At 43.7% G+C, this 25238-nt stretch overlaps 1 protein-coding gene across 1 annotated transcript in view; it reads left to right on the top strand.

The window, feature by feature from the left end:
* Positions 1-361: 361 nt before the first annotated feature.
* B4GALNT3 (beta-1,4-N-acetyl-galactosaminyltransferase 3) overlaps positions 362-25238 on the top strand; it is a 66528-nt gene continuing 41651 nt past the window's right edge. The window contains exon 1 of the mRNA XM_083461777.1: positions 362-1406. Coding sequence (XP_083317903.1) covers positions 1259-1406 — 148 coding nt within the window. The 5' untranslated portion in view covers positions 362-1258. The remainder of the gene's footprint in view (positions 1407-25238) is intronic.

Raw genomic sequence — 25238 nt, 5'->3', positions numbered from 1 at the left:
CTGTGAACCTGTTTATGTTTTATGTATCTTCCCCCTCCAAATGAAACCCATAAAACCAAGGATTTGACTAAGGCTTCGTGGGGATCCCCTATGAAAATTCAGTGGATCCTCAAGGAATCGTTTCCTGGATCTGAAGGATAGAATCTGTGCTTTCTATGACTCAGGTCATGGGCACAAATGGGATGGGATGGCTGCTGTTCTTGGATGACCACATATTAAAAAACCACGAGGATCCATGAGTCAACTTATTTTTGTGTCATGCACCAAAAGCCATAAGATCCTTGATTTTTACAGCTCAGCCTGTGGAGACTGTTGTGACCTGTGATTTGGTGGTGGGGATAGTATCCCCTGTTTTGTTTTGTTTTGATCACGTGCATTCAAGAAGTTGACTTGTAGACGACTAAATCCTCCTTAGAGAAGACTTACTGAAATCAGTGGTTGTGTCCAACTTTTAGGTCCAATGATGTCCATGAGTCAACTCCGAGTAGGACGTAGCTGGTTGGATACAACCGGATCCGTGTTTGGGTTTGGTTCGATTTGCCGCTTTCAAGGTATATGGCGCGTCCTCAGCCAGAGACTGGCACGAAGGAATCTCGTTCCCCTCAGCCGGTGGGTTGGGTCGGCTGGGGCGGACAGGTGCAGGAAGGGAAAGAAGCGCCTCTGTAACCAGAGGAGGAGACGCGCGGGCTGCCCTCGGAGATCCCTCCTCCCTGGAGAGACAGCGGGTGTGGGTGTTGCGTTTGCGGGGAAAGAGAGAGAGAGTGAATGAAAAGGGAGAAGACAAGCGGGCTCAGTGCCTGGAAAGGAAGGCGGGAGAGGAGGGCGAAGAAAGGTGGGACGAGGGGACTGAAGAGGTGACTGTGGGGAGACAGAGCGCGCGGGAAGGGCCTGGACCGGCCACCCGAAGGAGAAGCGCGAAGGAAGGCACGGAGAAGAAGGTGGCTCCTGGGCTCAGGGAAGGCGGCGCGTCACAGGGCGAAGAGGCTCTCGCGGCGCCGCCGGGGACCTTACCGTCCGGGCTGCTGAGGGAGCAGGACCAGCCCCGTAGTAGTCCGTCCCCCCCGCCGCAACCGGACCTAGCGAGGGAGGGGCGACGACGGCAGCAGAAGTTGAATTTGGGCGGCCCCGCGGCGGTGTGAGGCGAGGCCACTCCGGCGACGCTGTTCCCGCCCGGCCGCGGGGAGGCGGCGGAACGAGAAGCGGCGGCGGCGGCGGGAGCAGCAGCATGGTCTTCCCCGGCGGCTTCGCCTGAGGCGGGATGAGGAGCCGCCCGTCGCAGCTGGGCAAGGTGCTGAGGAGGAGGTTCCGCCTCGTGCTGGTCTTCGGGGTGCTGGCCGTGGCGCTGTGCGCAGCCTACCTGGAGCTGGTGGTCTTGGCCGACGGCGGGGGACACCCCTTGAACCGCAGTGAGTGGAAAGGGGGTCGTTGGGGCTTAGGATTCCCACGCGAAGACTTCAGCCGAGTTTAAAGATCTTAGGAAACAGGCGGGCGTAACCGAGGCGAGAGTGTCTCTGAGCGTGTGCGGAGAGCCTTATCCCGCTCCTGGGGCTCGGGGGTTCCACTGGGGATTAGGGAGAAGGGAACGCGGCTTCCCAAGCAGATTCGGACTCAAGTGCTTCCATCCATTTCTTTTAGAACAGAGCCACAGTGTCTGGTCTGATGGGCGCAGAGGGAGACAGGTGAGCGTCGGGGAGCAAGGCAGACCGCGCAGCTTCTGCCGACCTCACAATGCTGCTCACTCTGAGGCAGATATCCTGCACGCGCCAGAGCTGCTGTTAGTGAGTTGGTTAAGGGCTGAGAAGTTTCCTGACCTAGAACCTAAAGGCCTAGACGAGAGGGTCAGGAGGGAAGCGCACCTCAGTTGTTATCCCAGGCAGAAGTGGCTGGCTACCTGGAGTGCTCATTCCAGAGATGGAGTCCTTCACGCTCCCTGACTCAATGGAAAGAGAGTCCATCCTACTTCTCTTCTAGCCAGAGAGAAAAACCATAAGCAGGGGCGTTCTTAAGGGTTGGCTGCATAGCGCCTCTTCTCCCGTGTGCTCCCTGGGCTACTCCTCCACTTCTTTGGGCCTTGGAGGAAGCCACTGGTGGGGTGCAAAAGGCAACAAAAAGCAAACTTTTTGAGTTTCTGATCCATGGTCTGGGGGCAGGGGGTGCCAATACATCTCCATGCCAAAGGCGCAAGGGATGGGAGGGCAGCATCCAGGCCCTTGCCAAGGGAGCCAAGGTATGCCTCTGACCATAAGGAATAGCCGTAGGGGAAGGTCCATGGTCAGTGTTAGAGTATCTACAGTACTTTCATAGAATCATAGAGTTGGAAGGGATCCTGAGGATCATCTAGTCCAACCCTCCAATGCAGGAATATGCAGCTGTCCCATACTGGGATCGAACCTGCAACCTTGGCATTATCAGTGCCACACTCTAACCAACTGAGCTATCCATGCTCAGGCTTTGGATGCAGAAGGTCCCAGGTTTATTCCTCCAACAGGGCTGGGACTGTCCTCTGCCTGCAACCCTGGAGAGCCGCTGCCAGGCAGTGTGGACAGTACTGAACTCGATGGACCACTGGTCTTACTCAGTCTAAGGGTTAGGGTTAAGCTCTGGATGTCTTAACCAAGCCACTATCTCTCGACCTCTGCCCTCAGTATCTGTAATAGTGTGTTAATAGTACAGACCAGTCCTATAGAGTTCTTGTAAGGACTGAGGCAAAGGCTGTGTTCACATTACTGGCTAAAAATGCAGCTAAGTTGCTCATTTCCTCAGTTTTGACCCAGCTTGTTATTTTTCTAAGAAATGACAGCATTGGTAGCAGGATAGATATGGATTGTGGCTAATGCCGTGTGCACACCGCTTCCCAAACAAGCGTTGGATGCAGAGTAAATAGGAGTGTGTACACAGCCAATGTATGTAAAATATTGAGCTCAGTAAGTATGTAAATACTAGCTTTATTATATGTGCTGGAACATTGCCTTTAGTCTCCGGACTAACCCATTTGGACAGGACTTGCAAAATTAAGGCTGAAAACCCTATGCCCACTTATCTGGGAGTAAACCCCTTTGAATTCAGCAGGACTCCTGAGTAGAACATGTGTAGGATTGCACTGTAAATTTAAAGATATCCTTGGGGTTAAAATGCACCTTTGGTGAATCTTTCTCCAAAGAAGCTGCCTAGAAATCATGGCTAGAGAGCATGCAATTAAAGACGCATCGAAGACATGGAGAACTGTAGCCAAAAACGTTTTGACTCTGCCCAAGGTTGGAGTTCTCTTCTTGGGAGCCAAATGTGCCTTTGGCTAAGGCTAAGCCTTCCTCCAGAAAGGGGCTGTAATTAAAACCTGCCAACTGAAGACAAGAGATGAATCCTTTCTCATCAGGCAGTGTGAAATTAGTAGGTCCGGAAGAGGCACGTGTTGACAGTTTAGCCATAGGATATAGCAGAGCATGCAGGGATGGTGATTACAATTTCAAACGTCCCACCACTCAGGACAACTAGAAGGATTTACTTACAGCTGGAATTGAAATGGGAGCATCCTATCTCCAAAGTAGGGGGAAATAGATGGTAATTTGCACCTCTCTCTTTTTCTCACATGCGCATCCAGAAATGTGGGTGTACTCAAATCTGACAGAATATAGTTGATTGATTCATGTTTGGTTATTTCATTTCTATGCTGCGGAATATATTAACAGTATGAGAGTTGCACAGAAAACCGAAGCAGCAACAGAGAGCTTAGAGAGAAAGTATTGCAAAAATACAGTTACATATAAAAACGTTACATTAATACAAAGTAACGTGTGTGTGTGTGTGTGTGTGTGTGTGTGTGTTTTAAAAGTTGCTTCATCCTTTCACACAGCCGCCCCTTTTCATGCATTGCAACCCTTTTAAAAATAGCAAAGCTACTATCGTAAAACACTAGGGAGTAAGCCCATTGGACACAGTGGGACTTATTTCTGGGCAACTAATTATGTGTAGGATTGTTCTGCGCAGCTGAACCCGGACAAATTTATTTTCTCCATTGGAACAAGGTTGTCTGAAGGCCATAAAGAGGGCACCATAAATTTGATAGATTCTGCTGCCTCCGGTGCACTTCAGACTACAGTGGTGCCTCGCAAGACGAAATTAATTCATTCCGCGAATTTTTTCTTCTAGCGAATTTTTCGTCTTGCGAAGCACGGTTTCCCATAGGAATGCATTGAAAATCAATTATTATTATTATTATTAATAATAATAATAATAATAATAATAAATCTTCGGGGACAACGAGATTACTTGACTGCTCCATAAAAACACTAATTAAACAATACAGTATAATACAGCAAGGGAGATTAGATGACTTTCAAAGTCCGGGCTTCCCATTCAGGGCCGAGATCGCTCTGGAGAAGAAGCTGTTCTTAAGACGGATTGTTCTTGTCTTCATCGACCTGTATCTCCGTCCCGACGGCAAAAGCTCGAAGAGACAGTGACCAGGATGCGATGGATCTTTTACTATGTACAGTGCCTTCCTATGGCACCTTGTGGCATAAATCTGCTCTAAGGTGGAGAGTGGGCAGCCAACAATGCTCTCTGCTGCCTTAACAACCCTGCACAACCCCATCCTGTCCTGGGTAGTACAGCTTATGTACCACACACATAAGCCATAAGTGAGCACGCTCTCAATGGCACAGTGATAGAAGGCAAGCAGCAGTTCCTATGCGTTTAATGCATTCCTATGGTCAAAAAAAGTCCAAACAAAGCCAAATTTGGTACAACAAGAGTTTATTAAGTGCTCTTTAAAGTCACACATACTGTAAAGAGCATTTCAAAATTCAAACCCAGATTTTTTTTAAAAAAACAGCAGAGTGGCCCAATGGTCACAGAAAATCATAAAAATGCAGAAAAAAACCCACAAGCTTCCAGATTCTTGCAAACCCCTCCCCAACTGTTCCCCCAGCCACCCAGCACACAGAAATTCAAATCCAGAATTTTTTTAAAAAAACTGCAGAGTGGCCCAATGGTCACAGAAAATCATAAAAATGCAGAAAAAAACACACAAGCTTCCAGATTCTTGCAAACCCCTTCCCAACACCAAGTCCTTGAATTCCAAACACCCCAACCCAAAATCCAAAACCCCCCCAAAAAGTTTTAAAAGCTTAACTTACCAAATGGCTGCAAAAGAAGTTTTGGAAAAGCTTCAAAAATCACCAAAGTCTTTAAAAACCTCAAAAAAGGCTACTATGTACACTGCGTTCTATGAGTTGCTCCTCGAAGTCAAGCCGCAACTGTATTCACGGTGTTAAGAAAAAGGAAACAAACTTGCAAGACGTTTTCGTCTTGCGAAGCAAGCCCATAGGGAAATTCGTCTTGCGAAACAGCTCAAAAACGGAAAACCCTTTCGTCTAGCGAGTTTTCCGTCTTGCGAGGCATTCGTCTTGCGGGGCACCACTGTATCTGCCAAAACCAGCTTGCTAGAAATCTGGTTATAATGTAAATTCATCATCCTTTAGACTTAGTCAGATGGCCTAAGGTGGATCCTAATGACAGTTTTCCTGGGTTTTTTCAATCTTCATCATGAAGAGGAAGAAAAAATGGTGGTGGCTTAATCGGAGCTTGTCCATACTGTTATTTAATGTGGGCCTTCCTTACATTACCACATTTTTTGTCTATAAGATGCCCCCATGTATAAGACGCCCCCTATTTTTGGGGACTCCAATTTAAGAAAATGGGGGGAGATACTATCCGTGTATAAGATGAGCCCGGATTTTGAACATGATTTTAGAGTAAAAAAAACATAGTCTTATACATGGAAAAGTATGGTAATTCTCTGTTAGATGTTCTCCTCCAAATCATTGCATTCTTACACTTTCCCTTCCTTCAGTCTGGAGTTTCTCATACCAGGGATACTCTGGAAAGGAGAGGGTAGGAGCATCTGGATTGAGGGAGGGGGAAATGTGGGAAGGCAGAGATTTGGAAAAGAACATTGTATGGACAGTGGAGAATTAATGGAGGTACGGATATGGATGAGAGCTCAGTGATCTTGAGTTGAAACGTCAGATACTGAATTGCTCTAATGAATGGTTCACAATGTATTTATGTATTTATATCGTAGGCCAACTCCACATTGCAAAAGTGGGTTGACTGAATGTAGATTAACATGTGGATTGATCACAATTTGTTTCATAAACCAGTAATTCAAATCATGAACCATGTACCTTTCATTCAGTGTTCCTTGATAAAGTTCTCTTACAATGGGGGGGAACTGGTGGACACAATTAACCCTTTTGCATCTGATAAAGCAGACTGTAGTCCACAAAAGCCTAAACTGGTAATAAATTTGCAAAAAGGTGCTCCCAGCTACCCTTTTGGCAATTGTAAAAATTTTACGTTTTTTGCACAGCTGTCAGCTTGGCTACCAGTTAAAACGAGAGCCAGTGAGGTATAATGGTTAAGAACGGTGGACTCGTAATCTGGTGAACCAAGTTCTCATCCTGACGCATCCTGAGGAAGGGAAAGGAGATTGTGAGTCGCTTTGAGACTCCTTAGGGTTGTGATCAAGCAGGATATCAAATCCAAAATCAAAATCCATGAGATTATACTATTGGTTGTGGCATAAGAAGAGTGTGTGCTGTATTTATTTACATATTCACATTGTGTGGCAGCAGATAACCTTGTTGCATTTACATCAAAGGTTAGCAGCGAACTGTAGCTCAGTAGCAAGTGAGAAACGTATTACCAATTATCTAATCCAAAAAAGAAGGTGAAGGAGATTGAGGTTCTCCAAACATTTGAATTCTGCACTGATTGTGCCTTGGTGAGAATGGGTTCGAGGATTACTATTTCAAGCTCTATTAGGGTTATATAAGGGCAAACCATGATGGCTTAAAGAAAATTACAACCAAAATATATTTTGGGAAATGTACACTTTTAAATTGCAATATGTTATCCTCTAGGTACGTGACAAAAACTAGAGGAAAATTAACTTGTGTGTTTAGTTTATGATTGAGAGGGGGGTTTTTTAGTGGCTTGTGGAGGTAAACTTTGAGACTGCCAGTGCTACCTTACTACCAATAAAAAAATCTATTTTGAGTTGTAGTAATGAAAAATAAATACTTTTTATTTTATAACTCAGTAAAATTTCCACCTTCTACAGGTACAGGCATGCTCTATGTTTGTTTTCTGCTAAAAAGAGCTGGTCTCAGGCTGAAGGAGACAGAGGATGTTAGGAGTGGAGTTCTTCCAGCGTTTTATTCATTCTCCTTTATTTTTGTTAAATCTTTCTTTATAGTCTCCCAGGTGGAAAACCTAGTGACAACACATAATTGGGTAACAGCCAGCATTTATAACATTGCCTTTGCTGATGCAATAGCCTCCTTCTGCGTTTGTTGTTCTGCATCCCAAAGGTAGATTTTTCTCCAGTAATTTTCCAGAGCTGGAAGTCAGTCTATAGATCATTATTTCCATCTCTGTTTGCAACAGAACACTCACTGTTTAACTTTCTCTGGAACGTACTTATGGCACATGGGATGCGTGGGATCCCAGCAGGCTCCCCCCCCCCCTCAAAAAAAGCTTGGTGCTAGCGTTCACAGCATTACTCTGGATTTTTTACTCCTGTTAACGGAGGAATCCGAGGGCTCCCTTGGGCAAAAAACAAAGACACCAACCAGGACAATTTGGAGCAAAAGAGCAGCCTGTAGGCTTGGCCTTTATTGGAAACTGTGGTGACAAGACTCCCATCCACAACAAGATGAAGCAAAATGGAAGCCCAGAACAAAAGAAGACCCCAACTTTTATTAGTTACTAATCCCCCAAACTACACCCCTAAGACTACATCACAACTACATCACAAAAAGGAGGGGTTGAGGGAGGAGTTGTGGAGGTAACCTGAGTATCTTGTCACCTGGCTGGTTCCTCCTTTTCCCCCTCCCCATGAGTACTTTCCAGGTGACAAAGGGGAGTTTGCAGTTTCCTGCCCCCAGAGGGAAGAGCTGATCATTGTCCTTTGTTCCAGTCTGTGCTGAATCCACTCCCATATGCAAGTTCTTTGTGACCTTGATGGTCTTCTGTCTAGGACCATCAGGGTTGGCATAGCAACTGGGCAGGGCTCCTGTGTATGTGTTGATATGCTCAAGGGATTGTGGCTGCCCTGTATCAAACCATCCCCATTTTGTAGTCCTTCCTACATGGAGTAAAATAAAAGTGGAACGGTGCAGATCCAATGTATGGTTGATTTTCTATGAATTTATAACAGAAGCGTAGCGTACGTAGTGTGTGTGTGTGTGTGTGTGTGTGTGTGTGTGTGTGTGAAGTTTGTACAAAATGAATGATGGGGGGGGGGTTCCTGTGACACTCTGGATTATATTCTACTATGGCATTCCTACTTCCACTCACACAAACACCAAAAGACTGAAATATTTACTTCTAATGGCTTTTGTAAGTGTTCTGCAGCATCTGCAATGGGGTCAACTCATTACTGCTTCACATTTAACATTATGGAATAAGGGGAAGGATCCCATTATGAATTGATAAACTGTTTCATTGGTCCATGAATATCAGAACCAAAATTCCATTCTTCCACCTGGCTACCAAATGTGCCAGACCTCTAGCAAACACAGAAGGCCCAAGGGAGAGGCGAAGTTGTGACTCATATGCACAAGACCAGTATCCAGCCAGTATCTTCTTATTGTAATAATAAAAATAAATAATCCATATTTTAAAATTGGGTTTGCCACTAGGAAATACTGGCGAGGGAGCAGGCATCTGTTCCCTAGTGAGAAAAGATGGGTCTCTATGCCAGGTTTGGGGAGCATGAGAACTGCCTACAGCCCGGGTGCAAGAGGGCATGTAAAGCCTGCTGAATCAATTGCGATCGAAAGGCTGGGATTTTTTTAAAAAGAGCTGTGTTTATCTGCCAAATTCCCTATTTGATTTTTCAGTTTAAGATTGCTATCTCAAATATCTTTCTTCAGATCTATTTGCTTGTGAGAACTTGTCTTAATGAGTCTTGTGTAGCTACACCTTCCTCCTATGCTTGGTCCTGGATGACTCAGCACTTCTGCTGGAGAAGGTTGGACTGTTTGTATACATATGGAAAAGTTCAAACTCTTAATGCAAGTGTAAGAAGCCTGAAAGAATTGCTACCTCCACCCATTAAACACACCAGATACTGCCGCCTGAGGAGTATTTTGAGGAGCCTGAAATGAATTTGGTCAAAAACAAGAAGCTCTTCTCATATGTTATATTACAGTTATATTTGCATTTAAAAAGCACACCTGCAACCTGCATTGAGCAAAAATGTATGTCTCCCTGACAAATCTGAGGAATTTCATCTGCACGACTGTCAGTGCTCAGAATGATTTGCAATAATCACTTGGCTTGTACTCAGTCCTGTCAAACAGGTAATATTATTTGCATATTTCAGGAATGGGGATGGAGTGGGCAACCTGGCATTTGAACCCAGGCTGTCTTTCCTAAGGCCGTAGTCACTAGATCCCCTGACTCATCCAAATAGTGCCTAATTTGGGCCTAATTGAAAAATGCCAAACATCTCTGTACAACTTTTGTCTTAATGATTGGAGACTTGGGGCCACTCCAAATTTCTTCATGGAAACTGAAGAACTGTTGTGTAATCTGCAATTAGATTGTCACGTGTGATGGTTATGAGTTTGGGTACCTCACTACATGTTGATTAGCAGGAAAAATACAGCCCATCACAGTTTTTCTGCAAAGCCCCCCCATAATAAAATTGGTGCATATGCTTTTGTCACACATGACAACCAATAGATATTGCCTGTTGTTGCCTATGCAGAAGTGCTTTCCATTGTAGCTACTGTATGTGTAGGGACATAATGGGACAAACCATGGTTGCAAAGGTTCTAGCTTCAACGTTCTCTCCCTGCTTGAACATAAAGTCCCCCATACTGTCTAAGATTTATTTTAATCATTATTTACATCAGCATCAGTGTGAACATGGCGAAAGCAATCTAGGATTGTCTTCGTAGCCATCAAAACCAAGGATCAATGTGGGTTTACAAACCATGGTTAGGGGCAAGCCCTGATTAGCTTTAACCATGATTGTAATAGAGGGGAAGGGAAACATTTCAATGTGAAAGGGATATGGAAAGCCACATGCAAAATACATGCCTTTGTGTGCTTTAGGTTCCTTCTGTGCAGATTAACATCCTAGGAAACAATCGGAGGGTTGTGCGCCCATCCAAAGAGCCTCGGGGGTAAACTGTGTTGTCAGCAAAATGACAGAAAAGAAAAGGGCCCCTGTCCAAACCTGCTCTCTTCCATCTTTCCACATCTTGTTTCCCTGCATTTTTTATAAGGTATGTGCTATATTTCTCTCTGGCCTGTGACACTCTGAGTATTGCCAAACTTAAGCATAGTGGCAGCTCACCTACAATACAGTCGCACCCAGTATGCAAGTCAGTCTGTGGACTCTGTTACGAAGAAAACAAGAGCACATCAGAAAGAGTGCTAATGACTCTTCTAAAGGACCCCGGGGGCTTTCTCACCCTCGAAGCAGAGCTTAATCACTGCTAACACTAAATGTTTTTATGAACTTACTTGCTAGCGCTTCCAATACCCTAAGGTAAAATAGTTTACAGGTTTCACAAAGGCAGAGATAGCCTTTTCCTTTCTAGGTCTTTGTCCTCATCTGTATCATCTCATATCCCCAGAGTATATTGTTATGAGTTTGGGGAGAAGGCAGACCCCCCCATAATCTCTACAGTCAGTGGTTAGAATTTGAGCAAACTCATAAATTCTGGCCAGTTCTTCACCCACTTCCCACAATCCTTTCAGTTGCAAAGAGACATTTCGCTCTTTGCAGTCTAAAGGTAAATACAGTTTAAGGCAGTGATTCTCAAACTTTTTTTCCTCCTGGACCACACTTTCAGAATAAAATTTTACTTGTGCCATTCAGAATTCTTTATTGGTAAGAAACACATTGGAAAACAGAGCAAGAAACAACAACTAGCAGTGCTTGCACACACACCACACTTTTCTGCTTGATGGGCCTGTGACAGCTACTTTACATTTTCATTGTGTACATGCAGTGGCCCTGTGCAATCTCTCTTTTATTTTAGTCAAAATAAAAAAGTTCCTTCCAGTAGCACCTTAAAGACCAACTAAGTTAGTTCTTGGTATGAGCTTTTGTGTGCATGCACACTTCTTCAGATATTTTAGTGTGCCTGTTTTGTAAGGGTCCCCTTCCAAACACACAAAATCGTGGGTTGTTGTTTTTTCAATTTCAAGAAAATCCAACACGGACTAAAACTTTTGGCCTTTCACATCAGGGCGCGGGGCGCCTTAAATGTGCTTCATTGAGTTGCACCCAGCAAATGTGCACAGAGCTGCACCCAGCAGCCTTGTAGTACAGGTTGAATTACGATAGAACCCTCCCAGTAGCTACTAAAAGTGAACGAAGTGGAAGTACAGTTGTTCATTCACACAGCCTGCTGTGGTAGATGAGAGTGCAAAAAAAGCAGCAAAAATAATAATAATCCCACTTGTGTAATATTTTCCAGGACATATTATTTCCATCCACTCAAAGACAGTTTTAGGGTAGTACAACCAGTGCTGTTGCACTGGCCACTGTCCTGCAAGGGGTGCCCAAAAATGCCGTAGAATGGACCACGAAATCCTCCTCCCCAATTTTTTTGCGTTGCACAGGGTGCCACTGGAATTTGAGAACCCAAAGCCTGTCACTGCTCCACTTGTGGCCCTTTAACAAAATGTAAACCCCATGACTCTGGGGAATTTGATGAATTAGTGCTTGCATGCTGCACAGGTGACTGGGAACATCTCTGGAGAGTGATGATGTGTGTTAGGTTCACATTTATTTCCACAAGCAAGTTCAGGCAGGAGGATGGCATAGATTGGGTTGGTTTTTACTTACACTGCCGCTTTAACTCTAAGACTGAAGGCATGTGCCGGGCAAGGGTTGTCTGGGCATGTGAATGGGTGGGGATTAAAAAAAAAAAGTGGTTGGTGTCCTCCCCCCCCCCCCCCGCATGCTTCTTGGTATTTATCATGGCCTTGTTTCCCACACTCTTAAATAAACAGCAAAAGTGCTTGTGGAGTTTTTATTTTGATGATTTACACAAGGTCTACCAAGAAAGCTAAGAAGGAGCGACTCAGGGGGGCGGGGCGGAACCAGAATTAATAGGATGAGGCTTTTTAAATTTTATTTGGCAAGCATTATGAATCAATGGCTCCAGGCAAAACTTGTCCTCGCTTTGTTCTCTCTGGAAAGTGAGAACAACCCAAAGGTTTTTTTTTATCAAGACTTACTTATTATATATTTTTATTTTATTCCATTTATATCCCACCTTTCCTCCAAGGAGTTTGAGGTGGTTTCTATCGTTCTCTTCCCCATTTTTATCCTCACGCCAACCCTGTGAAATATGTTAGGCTGAAGAGTGAGTGACTGGCCCTTTATCCAGGCATTTAACTCAGCATTGTAGAGTGGTGGCTAAACATAGCCATGTTCATGTAACTTGGTTTGAAGTGAAGCCCCTTCCAATACACCAGGCACCCCCAAACTTGGCCCTCCAGCTGTTTTGGGACTACAACTCCCATCATCCCTAGCTAACAGGACCAGTGGTCAGGGATGATGGGAATTGCTGGAGGGCCGAGTTTGGAGATGCCTGCAATACACCTTGAACACAGGATGTTGTGCCCACTGTGTGCACAGGTAAGACTAGCCCATAAACCTCCTCATGCCCTCCAACATTTCTCTGATGAAAATAGGGATGTCTTAAGGAAAAGCGGAGGGACGCGGGTGGCGTTGTGGGTTAAACCACAGAGCCTAGGACTTGCCGATCAGAAGGTCGGCGGTTCGAATCCCCGCGACGGGGTGAGCTCCTGTTGCTCGGTCCCTGCTCCTGCCAACCTAGGAGTTCGAAAGCACTTCAAAGTGCAAGTAGATAAATAGGTACCGCTCTGGCGGGAAGGTAAACGGCGTTTCCGTGCGCTGCTCTGGTTCGCCAGAAGTGGCTTAGTCATGCTGGCCACATGACCCGGAAGCTGTACGCTGGCTCCCTTGGCCAATACAACGAGATGAGCGCCGCAACCCCAGAGTCGGTCACGACTGGACCTAATGGTCAGGGGTCCCTTTACCTTTATAAGGAAAAGCCGGGTGAAATCAGAAACTGGGGCAGCTTCACCCAGCCAGATGGGTGGGGCATAAATAAATTATTATTATTATTATTATTATTATTTAATTTCTGTAAATCCAGGACTGTCCCTGGCAAATAGGAACACTTGGAGGGTCTGATGCCTGAAACCCTCCTCACACATTATTTCTAATTGTGGGTAGATCATCTGGACCCCTCTTGTCTTTCTGTCTTATACTGAGGTCTTAGTCTACACATAAGAATGACTTTCTTATGTTAAGTAGTAAGCAGGGAACTGCCATGACATGAGGCCACCACATTGCTGAAACTAAGCAGGGCCAGGGCTGATCAGTGCCTGCAGGGGTGACTGCTCACCTACACTTTCTTAGGTTGCATGGCATGTAATAAGATAAAGAGTAAATGAATGAATGTTTGTTTTTACTATAAATATACTATACTAGGATCGCCTTTGGACTTCCATACCCAGTCCTGTGCTTTTTAACTGTAGACTAGAAGAGCCATGGTTGAAATCACTGGCAGGAAGTGCCTTGAAGTCTTTGTCTAGTGGGCTTCATTCCAGATTTCACACAGGCCAGCTTGAAGGCTCAGATCCTGCCAGCCCATTGGAATACTGTCTGCTTTGGCACTCCCTTGGGACTCTGTTTGCTGCCCAGATGCAACACTGTGCCTGGGGGAATGGAACAGAGTAGTTCTGGACAGCCAGATCCCATGTATGACAACATCTTAGAAGCTCTGCAAAATTCCACAAAGTGGCCTTGTTCCAGATTTCCTACCACAGCCAAGCTCCAATGTGGTGCTCAGATGGATCAGTCCTTAAATAAATAATAGTCAAAGCAGGTGTGAATATGAATGAAACATGAAGAGACAGAGGTTAAAATTGATTAATGTCCGTTGGGTGAAGCATCAGGCTGTGTGTGGCAGAGCATTAAAAACAGTATGAGTAAGTTTCTTGAAAAACATTGAGACCTTACATACGTTTGAAAGATTACTTACAGAAATGTAAGTTGGAGGCACCCCCATCTTCATCTTGCAAACTTGCGAAAGGATCTTCACATGATCTGCTTTTCAAGTTTTTATTTATTATTATTGATTGTCACAGTCCCAGGGTCCCAGACCCCCTCGGTGGTCATCCAGCCATCTTTTGCTTTTTTCAGGCACAGACTGGCCTTCCTTCTCGATCTTACCAGAAGAGAGAAGACCTGCTCTTCAAAGGGAGGGAGGGGGCGAAAGAAATGAACCCATATAGCACCCTTTGTTGTTTTGTCATGTCCGACTCTTTGTGACCACATGGACCAGAGCATGCCAGGCACTCCTGTCTTCCACTGCCTCCCGCAGTTTGGTCAAACTCACGTTGGTAGCTTCGAGAACACTGTCCAACTATCTCATCCGCTGTCGTCCCCTTCTCTTTGTGTCCTCAGTCTTTCCCAACTGAGGGTCTTTTCCAGGGAGTCTTTTCCTGGGAGCACTCAGCAGTTACAATAACCTCATTTCCTGCCTCCCTAGGAGGCTTACAAGCAATGAGGAGGTTTATGGGTTAGTCTGGATCTTAGCAGCCCCTTTCCAGCCCCACATTTCCTCAGGTGCAGCTATCCTGGCTGGTTGGGCTCCTGTGATGAAGCAGCCCACTGACCGGCTTCTTTACCACACCGGTGATTAGGCAGACAGCTGTATCTTCTGTTTCTGTTTCTTTTTAGGACAAATAAGGAGCCACAGCAGTACTGGATTAGTATGACTGTTGATAGCTTTTGAACTGAGTATGTGTCTGTTTTTTTGAGGGTGGAGGCACCTTTATTACAGGGGATGGAAATAGGAATTGGATAGGCTAGTTCAGAGAAAGAAGATGCGACATTAAAGATATTCCAGTCCTCTCCTCCCTTTCCTTGGTAATCCTGCCAACTGGCCCATATAGATCTTTGTTTTAACATTTGTTTTGGATGCTCTTGTTGTTAGAAGCTGCCTTAAGTTTTGGGGAGGTGGTATATAGATAATTGTTCTAAATCCATGAAAAAATGAAAAAAATGCTGTCGTGTTCAATCAACCCCCTATCTCTTGACACTTCACCTTGTTGCACAAAAGGCAGAGCAAGGAAATCCCATAATTACATGTAGAGCAGGCCAATCAGATATGACAACTTCTTGACGGAGTTGGATTGCCTGGGGCTTATCTGTACCCCCTGGGACTGCTAAGTCATCTTCCTGCAGGGTTGAAAGAACCCTGTACATTTTTAAAGTACAGTCATACCTTGGTTGTCGAACGTCCTGGAACTCGGACGTTTTGGCTCCCAAATGCCGCAAACCCGAAAGTATTGTTCCGGTTTGGGAATGTTTTTTTGGAACCCGAACATCCGACGGGGCTTCCGCAGCTTCCAACGGGCTGCCAATCAGAAGCCTCACTTTGGTTTTCGAACATTTTCCAAGTTGAACGGACTTCCGAAACGGATTCTGTTCGACTTCCAAGATACGACTGTATTTAGAGGGAGGGGGTTATTGGTTTGTTTTGCTTTTGCTTTATTATGTATTTGGTATTTTCATTTGGTATTTTTATGTTGTGAACCATTATTCGGTGCTCTTCGGGTGAACATCAGCAGACAAATTTAATGAATAAAGTTTATAAACTTAATATATAAACTTAATATTTGAGTATACTGACTGTGAAACTTGAATCAGAATATTTGTGCAGTGCAAAAAGTGTGACAAATAAAACATATATAGATAATAAACAGGTCAAGGAGTTAAAACTTATTGTTGAAAGTATAGTATACACAGTGCAAACCCAGGTTTGTTGCTGTGCAATGCTTAAAATGGCCCCGAGACCTGCTTCAGGCACAGAGAATGCAAGCTTGTTTCCTTACTTTGTGGTTGTGGAAGTAGATTTATATTTAGCCGGGCAGTCTGTGGGCCTTGCGGGCGGCTCGAAGAAAGAAATAATCTCTCCCAATCATTACCTCACATTGCCTAGCTTCCCAGAGCGTTTAAGCTGCCTGGGTGGAAAACTGGGTGATAAATTTAGATGAGATATTTCTTGCCAAGAGCCATGTATCTGACCCGGCCCGGCCTGGTAAGACAGAAAGGGAGAACGACATAAGATCTCCTCTCAGAAAGGAGCTCAAAGTTCTCCAAGTCTTCCATGTTTCCAAATGGAAAAAAGAGAGTGCCTTTCTCAAGGACATTAAGAGTCCCATAGGAAAGCCCTTGGGAAGAGATTACTGCAGTGGTAGCCTTGTGTTTATAGTGGAATGGCCAAGCTATATCTGTCTTGCATAGCATGGAGTAAATACCTTCTCCATTGAGCTCCCTAAGTATGCCAGCAGGCAGCTGATATGCTTATGTGTGGAATGCTATAGGGCTTTCCTAAAAGAAACCTGACACAGATATAAAGGCCTGCAGTGGCTGTCCTGAACTTCCAAATATTTGGGAGAGGGAAAATAAAATGTAAGGAATCCCAGAGAGCAAAGTACAGTACCTGGATTCCCTCCTTTCTCGCACACCGTAGCCTTGTTTGCACATCACTTTAAACCATAATTGAAAGCCTGGAACAAACCTTGGCTATAGCTCATGTTGTTGTTATTGTTTAGTCATTTAGTCGTGTCCGACTCTTCATGACACCATGGACCAGAGCATGCCAGGCACTCCTGTCTTCCACTGCCTCCTGCAGTTTGGTCAGACTCATGCTGGTAGCTTCGAGAACACTGTCCAACCATCTCGTCCTCTGTCGTTCCTTTTTCCTTGTGCCCTCAGTCTTTCCCAACATCAGGGTCTTTTCCAGGGAGTCTTCTCTTCTCATGAAGTGGCCAAAGTATTGGAGCCTCAGCTTCAGGATCTGTCCTTCCAGTGAGCATAGCTCATAGTTTGGAGCAAAACAAGACACGAGCCTGGGAAATGCTAAGGCAAACCATGGTTTATCTCCCAGTAGCATGGGAGGTAGGGAGGAGCAAGGTGGCCATGATTTCCTCCCTGCACAGTGCATGTTCACCTTTAAACCATATTTAAGCATAACTATGGTTTAAAGTGATGTGCTAACTTCACCACTAATATGGGCGTTAGCTTTCAGGGAATTTCAAATGGGGATATGTTCTTAGAGGAAAGATGTATTTCTCCATACCAGCACAGTAGCTCCATTTCATAAGCTTGTATTCAATGAATTTGTATTCATAAATGCATATGCACCCCTGCACAGCTGATTTTCAGTCTGTAAAAAGGGATGTTTCATGGATCTCCCATGAAATATGTAGTTTGACCTATGGCATAAACCTTGTTCTTATAGTTTTCAGTTGCAGCTGTTTGGGAACACTAGTTTCTGTTCTGTCTCTTCCTCCATCTTGTCACTCAGTATTCGTTTCCATATGGCATATGGGACCTGCTTAGTCTTGGGCATACCATATGAAAACCCTCCTACCAGCCATGTCTTATTATTGCCTGTGAAGTGCTTGACTGACACAGGCACACTCCTCCCCCCACCTCTTTCTCAGTCTCAGGCAAGCAGCACTTATCAAGCTCTTGATGGGTGCCAGATGTAACTAATGGGCTGTGTTCAACTTTGTGGAGGTCTGTTGTACGTATTTAAAACTTGAGTCCATTAACATTCGCCCTTGAACATATGCATGTGGACTCATCCCTGCCCTCCAATAACAGAGTTTACAGATGGTTTTTACTGTCCCTGATATTTTTTGCTACTTTAAATAATCCCTTTTTTGTTTGAAAGCCAGCTGTGCAGTCCTTTATGCCAGAGCCAAACTCGCTGATGGGTGCAAGTGCAAGGGTGTGGTCTACTAGTCAGAGCAAAGGGATGGATGCCAACACTCCCAGCAGTCTATATTTGGCTTGGCCAGCAATGCGTTGTGGGATTTTAAAGGAAGCCAGTTTACCTCACTCTGGCTGAGCAAGGTTTTTTTTTGGGGGGGGGATGTGTTTTTTAAAAAATAAATATGTACTTGTTCATTCTTGGAAGATGCTGTGTTTTAATCTATGCTTAAAAAATGTGAAAGTTTCTTAAGCACAAGGGGACAGAATCGGTTGATGATGGACTGAAGAGATTCCACGTTAGACAGTAGGGAGCAGATGTTCTAAGACCCTCAACACTGTTGATAGTTTCTGGTTCCTCAACTTCAGTGGTTGAGAAATTACTCAAATATTAGCTGTGATGTCTGTAAAATATCTTTTAAAAAGCTACAGAATTTACCAGCTTCTTGGCCTTTATGAGCCTTCAGTCATACAACATGAAATGAAAACAATGAAAAGCTCATTTTTCAAAGGTACACATGTTTACCATGGAAACCTTTAAAGGGTGACTGCAATATGTGTAAGGATGTAAGAAGACAGGGATTTCCGTTACAACCTGCCATCATCACAGTTAGAACTGCTTCTGTTCTGCTGCAGTTCTGTTTCCAGCAAATACTGCATTGCTCATTTCATTGACTGCTATTTATCCTAATTTATGTTATGAATTTAATGCAATTAATGATGTAATTTTTTCTCACATCATTTCTTTTAGTGCAAAGACCATTCATTTCAATATTTGTTTTAGTGCAAAGAACATTCATTTTAATAATAACATCAAACATTAAAAATTTCCCTATACAGAGCGGCCTACAGATGTCTTGTAAAAGTCAGTTGTTTATTTCCTCGACATCTGACAAGAGCGCATTCCACAGGGTGGGTGCGGCTACTGAGAAGATCTTCTTCCTGGTTCCCTGTAATGAGGGAACCATTGCTCCTCTGCCTGGTTCACACTGAGGGAACCGCTACAAAGCCTCAGAGCTGGACCTCAGTGTCCAGGCTGAACGATGGGGGCGGAGACGCTCCTTCAGGTATACAGGGCTGAAACCATTTAGGGCTTTAAAGGTCAACACTAACACTTTGAATTGTGCTAGGAAACATACTGGGAGCCAATGTTGATTTTTAGGACTGGTGTTATATGGCCCTGGCAGCCATTCCCAGTCATCAGTCTGGCAGCCGTATTCTGGAGTAGTTGATTTCTGAGTCATCTTCAAAGTAGAGCACATTACAGTAGTCCAAGTGCTAGATGCAATTGAAATGTGGGGAGTTACATTTTGTTTGTGGACTGGAAAGAACAGCAAGAGTGACTAATAATTGGTACTGTACTTGCTGGATTCAGTTCCATTCCGGACATGGCACGAATAAGCATTGTTTCCACTTCCATTGGAATTCTCCAACATCCCTAGGGATGTGCCACCAAGGCCCACACAATGGAGCTCTTTGAGTATGTGGATACTTTTTGTTGTTCAGACTCTATGTCACTTCATTTTTTGATAGCTTGTGGCATTTAAGATTTGTGCTTGTAAGAGACAATACAAGTGAACCACAAGGAAAAATACACACAACATCCTCTTAAAGATGCCAGTGAACAAAGAGTTGGAACTATAAGCAGAAAGAGGCAGAAAATCTGAAAAACCCAGTGTAGACATGACGTTGTTCATATGCATACTTCCACAGAAATGGTTCCTAAAACTTTTCATTGGAGGCAAACATTACATATGAGCTAGTCCTTAAAGAAGTGTGCTACTTGTTGCTTTGCTAGACATGCATCTGTCTGGCCAGATAATAGCTTCTCCTTCCCAGTTGCAGCACCATGCAATTTTCATTCTAATTAACTAAGGAAAATCCTTTCATTTTCTTTGATGGAGACCAAGGGAGGAACCGTTAGGGTATTTATAACATGAAAAGACATAAAAATATCATTTTTCCAGTTTTCGTCCCAGACATTCTAATCTAAAACCAGAACCCTACAGTAGTTTTATACCATAATGATTTTTTAAAAAAACAAAAAACTACCGAAGTTCTGTTTGTTGCACTCCTTTGGAATACTCAAATCTGTGCTCCAGTGGCTGGGATTGTACTGTGGAGAAGTGCCCCCCCCCCCCACACTGCTGTGTATGTTTGTAATGGAAGTCTGAGGTGACCACAAGATTTGCCTTGTACCTGCAGCATTTGGAAGAAGCCTAATCTGTTTTGGATCTGCTTGTGTCATTTCATTCAGATTCATTCTGATCTGTTAAATCTAAAGCTCTGTTTTACACACACTATAATGGGTGACAACTTTTTTCCTTTTCACATAAGTGGATGAAATTTGTAGGTAAAGGAGCACCCCTGCCCCAAAGTAAATTAATTACCGGTAATCAGGCAGATGCATTTGGGGGTTTTTGTGTAGAGAACCTTTCAATTGTTCGTTTGTTTAAAGAAAAGTCTTTCAGCTTAAAAAAATAAATAAATTCTGAAGGAAGGATTCCAACCCCTAATCTCTCAAGCTTTGGGTGCTTCTCCAGTCAGTCTGGTTTAATTTCTCAGAAAAAGAAAGTGGGTAATGCATTTATTTTTTTGGAAAAGCTGAGACCAGAGAACAACTCAGAAGCTTGGGGGGGGGGGTCTCTGATCCACTTTAAGATGCCTTGAGACACTTTGTCAACAGCACAATCCAACTCAGCAATGTGAGATCATGACTCAAATCACCCTGGCTCACCTTGCTCTTTGGGCTACACACTGAGCCAATGAACACCTCTAGTATTTAAAGGGAGCTTTAATATTTGCATTTGGGCACAGTAGGGGGGGGGGAGCACGGTCGGAATTGCAAATGTATCTGTTTGGCTTTGTATTTTAAAATCCTTCATAATTGTCATTATTTGCAATTTATTTCTGCTCTTAGTAATAATAAAAAGTGAAAATCTTTCTCTTTGGACATTGGAGACAGGACAAGGATGATGGTACCATTATGACATTTGCAATGTTCATTTCCAATTTCTTTATAAAGAAATCTGCCCTTTAGCATCTGTACATAATTCATATTAAACACTTGCCTATGTTATCAACTTATGGTGTTTTTCTTCTACGTTTCCCCATTCTTCAGTGCTTGTTTGGATTATGTCTGCTGTGATCTGTTTGCATAACAAGGCAAGCAATGAATAAGAAAACAGAAGTAGTAATTTTGCAGCTGTGTATACCAAAGTGAAATAACCTCCGGGAACCTTATTGTGCTTATGGTTTGCACAACCAGCCCAGCAAACTGACCTAGTGGGTGCAGTTTTCCAGTTCAAATACCACAACAGCCTGGCAGAGGCAGAAGGTCCACACGCAAGCTACCTTTTGCATTGAATATGCTGAGCAATTGTAACAAAAGTCTGCCTTGAAGGTAAACTTGCAAGATTAGCAGCTTTTCTTGTGAAAAGTCTCCAGCAAACACCTATTCTCTTTTTGCTCTGTGTAGTCCAGAGTTGCAGGAAAGACGACTTTCATGTACAGGCATTGATAGGTCTGAAACAGCAAGTAGCAAATGACCCATGATCATCTTGACTTGCCAACTTACTTGATACTTCACAAAATCACCTTTTATAAGAAGAGCACTGAGCATAATGACTTCTTGTGCCAAAAGCAGTGTGTCCAACTTCGTCTCGTTTGACATTGAGACTTTGACTCTGAGTTGACTTATTGTTGTTGGCAGGTTGACCAGCAAGTCTGACGCTATTTGAGACACATGAATGTATTAGTTCTACGCATCACTAGCCCTGAGCAGTGAATTAAAACCAAAAAAATCCAGCAGTAGAGCTGAATTTTCATTTTCAGCTCAGATAATTCAGCACTATCAATTGTTTTAAGAAAAGGAAACAGCTGGAGTGTTTTACAAATCCACACTACATACAGTGGTGCCCCGCAAGACGAATGCCTCGCAAGACGGAAAACTCGCTAGACGAAAGAGTTTTCCGTTTTGGAGGTGCTTCGCAAAACGAATTTCCTATGGGCTTGCTTCGCAAGACGACAATGTCTTGCGAGTTCCTGCTGGGTTTTTTCCTCCCCCCCCTTTTTCTAAGCCGCTAAGCTGCTTATCAGCTGATCTGATCAGCAGATAAGCCGCTAATAGCGCTAATCCGCTAATCCGTCAATGGGCTTGCTTCGCAAGACGAAAAAACCGCTAGACGAAGAGAATCACAGAACGGATTCTTTTCGTCTTGCGAGGCACCACTGTACAGGTTTTGTAGCCTCAAGTATGTTTTGTTTTCAAGAATGAAGATGGCTTGGCGTGAGAAAAATATTGCAAGAACAAATATTTATTGCATTGTTACTTAGCAGAATCTATGCACTGCTTGATTAAAGTAAAACCTCTAAGGAGTTTGTAAGAATTAGTAAAATTTATTTGTTTGTTTATTGCTCATTGTTCACCATAAGGTCCCAGGGCAGGATACAGCCTTAAAAACAATATTGAAAACAATTAAAAACAACTTACAACCATAAAAATAAGGTGTGTTAAAATTATAAATAGAAGAGTTAAAAACAATTAAAAAGATAATTACAATTAACAGAAAAAAGAATAAGACACATCAACATCAATGTTTCTGGATAGCCTTGCCTAAGCAAAAATGTTTTAAGCAGGCACTGAAAAGAGTATAGTGAAGGCTATTTATTTTCCTTTATTACCATAGGAATGCAGAATGCTTGTGCATGTAAGGGACATTCCACCCATTAAATGTACTAGAAATATTTTATTTGAAGTGGTCACAAATGTGCCAAGGAAAAAAAACCATTTCTGGGTCCTGTGAATATGTAGCAAACTTGCTCACAGCATCATGTGTTTGGGCATGGCCCACAGCCTTTTCAGACCAGAATTTGGAACCTATAAAATTGCAATAAAACCAAATGAGGGTGGAGAGACCAACTGTTCTCTAGGTTTGACCATTTATGCATGCCAGACCATTAGTAAGAAGAGTTGCTGCCAAAATCCTCACGAGAAGTTCAGTCTGGAATAGTACCTTCATCATAATCACCACATTATAAGAAGGGGGGGGGGGACCGGCTGTGTAAACGAGTTTTTAAATGCTCCAACTGCGGTTTCTTTCAACTGGGGTGACTGTGGACCGTGGGCTATAAAGGGTTAATGAGAAATCTCAGCTCCTGAGGTTCTTTCTTTCACATTTTTGTCTGTAGGCAAAGTAGGTTGGTTGGTTGGTTGGTTGCTAGGTGTGTGCATAGCATACTTCTGGCTGTGGTACAGTGAACATAGGCTTGGACTGTGGGCAAGTGAGCTGGCAACTTAGGAACCAGGGGCGATAGGGCTAAGTGAATAGTCAAAATCAAAGAGCAAGACAGGAGGCAGAACCAAGGCACCAATGAGGAGGCAAGTCCAAAGTGCTAGCCAGATGTTGAGACAGAGCGATGCAGAAATCACTTGTTGCTCAAGTACTATGGAGGATTTGGTGGGTGTGAAAGAAGTCCTTTAAAAAGTAATCTATCCTGACACTTTCAGCATTTGGCTTCCATGTATGTCCATGAGTTCTAGTGTTAGGAAAGAGGGAGTAAAACTTTTCTATATCAACTTTCTCCACACCTTTCATAATTTTATAATCATGTAAGTGTGAGCTGTGAAAATAGGCTCCAGTCCTGTTCTTCTTTGTCTGCAGGCTCAGACACTTGTTCGGCAATTCCCTTCATGCGCACTCCAAAGCAGGGGGCGGGGGAGTTAAAAAGTGCAGACTTGAATCTTGCAGGGAGTAAAAAACAAAACATTTTGCTCCAGTGTACTGAAACAAAAGTTTTGTGGATCTCATTGACTCTTAACGTTGCTTTATCTGATTATAATTGGGCTGTACTAGGACCTGGGAAACCAGAGTTCAAATCCCCCCTCAGCCATGATGATGTCCATTGGCTGACGTTGGACCAGTCAGTATCTCTCAACCTATCTTACCTCCCAGGGTTGTTGGGAAGATTAACATGGTGAAGGAGAGAAGTTTGCATGCCACCTTGATCTTCTTGTAGGAAAGGTGGGATATAAATGTAGTAATGAAATTAAATATAGACAGTAGGTGGCAGTAACAGGGCCTCTTCTGAGGTATTGCAAATGCCCTTAAATTCTAAGAAGTGTTGCTGGAATGGGAGCTGTGTTCAAATCTTGTATGACTTGGCTATGGCCAAGAACTCTCATTACCAGTGCAGTCAGTCAATGGTGAGGGGGACGATACCAGTATTAAGATGTTGTAAAGGCATTCAGGATATTGGGCTGTCAGTGGGAAGCAGGCAGAAGGACAACAAACTAAGCTTTAATGAAACAAGCCATGGTTTGCTTGGTCATCTGTGCGGCAACTCATGATTTGTTCTCGACAAACCACAGTTTAGCATTGCATGCAAACCTGACCACTGTGTGCATCCATGTGGTTTTAAAAACAAAAAAGGAGACTGGAATGCATGTATAGGGAAGATTGGGGGCCACAAACAATAAATCTAGTGTTCTGTATAATATCTGAAAAGTACTGCAGTCTTTCTCTGAAGGGAGGTGTGACCTTTTGCTGCTGAATGTGTACCTCTTGTTTGTTTTTTTAATAAAAAAAAAAAGAGTTTCACTCTAGGACGGTCTGGGTCCAGATGGTTAGATATCAAAGGTATGTGTAAGGGAATGTATTGTATGGTTGGCTGTTCTTGATATATTGTTAATCTGTTTTCCAGATGCCACTCTTATAGTACAGCAGGACCCCTAGGCTGTTTAGGCTAGTTACTTCCTGGGTCGGACCATGGGACAGATGCCAATATGTCAAACCTTGAATGTGACTTGTGTGACTTCGGGAGGGGTGGGGAGGTGAAGAGAGAGACTGACAACACTTTAATGGCTAAGTGAAAAATGTAGCTGTTTCTTGTGTTCACAAAGGATTTATTGCAATGTAGAGATTAACAGTAGAGATTTTAAGGAGGCTGTGATTTCCGACCTATCCTCTTCTCAAACAGCACTGTTTCCATCCTGCTACGATTTGGCTTCCACTAAAACCTATGTTACCTGTCCCACTGTCCACTACAGCCAAAACCAGTGTAATTAACTGCATAATTTCAGTGCATTTCAGTGGAAGGGAAATGTGGAAAACAACACTATTATTTATGTAATAGTTGCCAACTAAAGAAGCAACTCTAGTGAATATGGCTTGTGTTCGCTTGCAGGATTTCTGTTCCTGACCTCGGATGAACGTGCAAATTGCAGCAATTTCCACTTCCAGAGGAATTCTCCCACATCCTTAATTAACACTGTCCATTTAAATCTGCTGCTGAATCAGGAGACTCAATAGCTGCAGCCATTCCTACCGATTTCCCCCTCTGGTCCTGTTATCTGCCTCTGTTCCCCTGCTGCAGAATGCCTAAG

Source organism: Podarcis liolepis (assembly GCF_965112155.1).
Source record: "Podarcis liolepis genome assembly, chromosome: 10".
In the NCBI taxonomy this organism is placed as follows: Eukaryota; Metazoa; Chordata; class Lepidosauria; order Squamata; family Lacertidae; genus Podarcis; species Podarcis liolepis.
The sequence above is the reverse complement of the archived record's forward strand: the minus strand, read 5'-3'. Positions and strand labels throughout refer to the sequence as shown.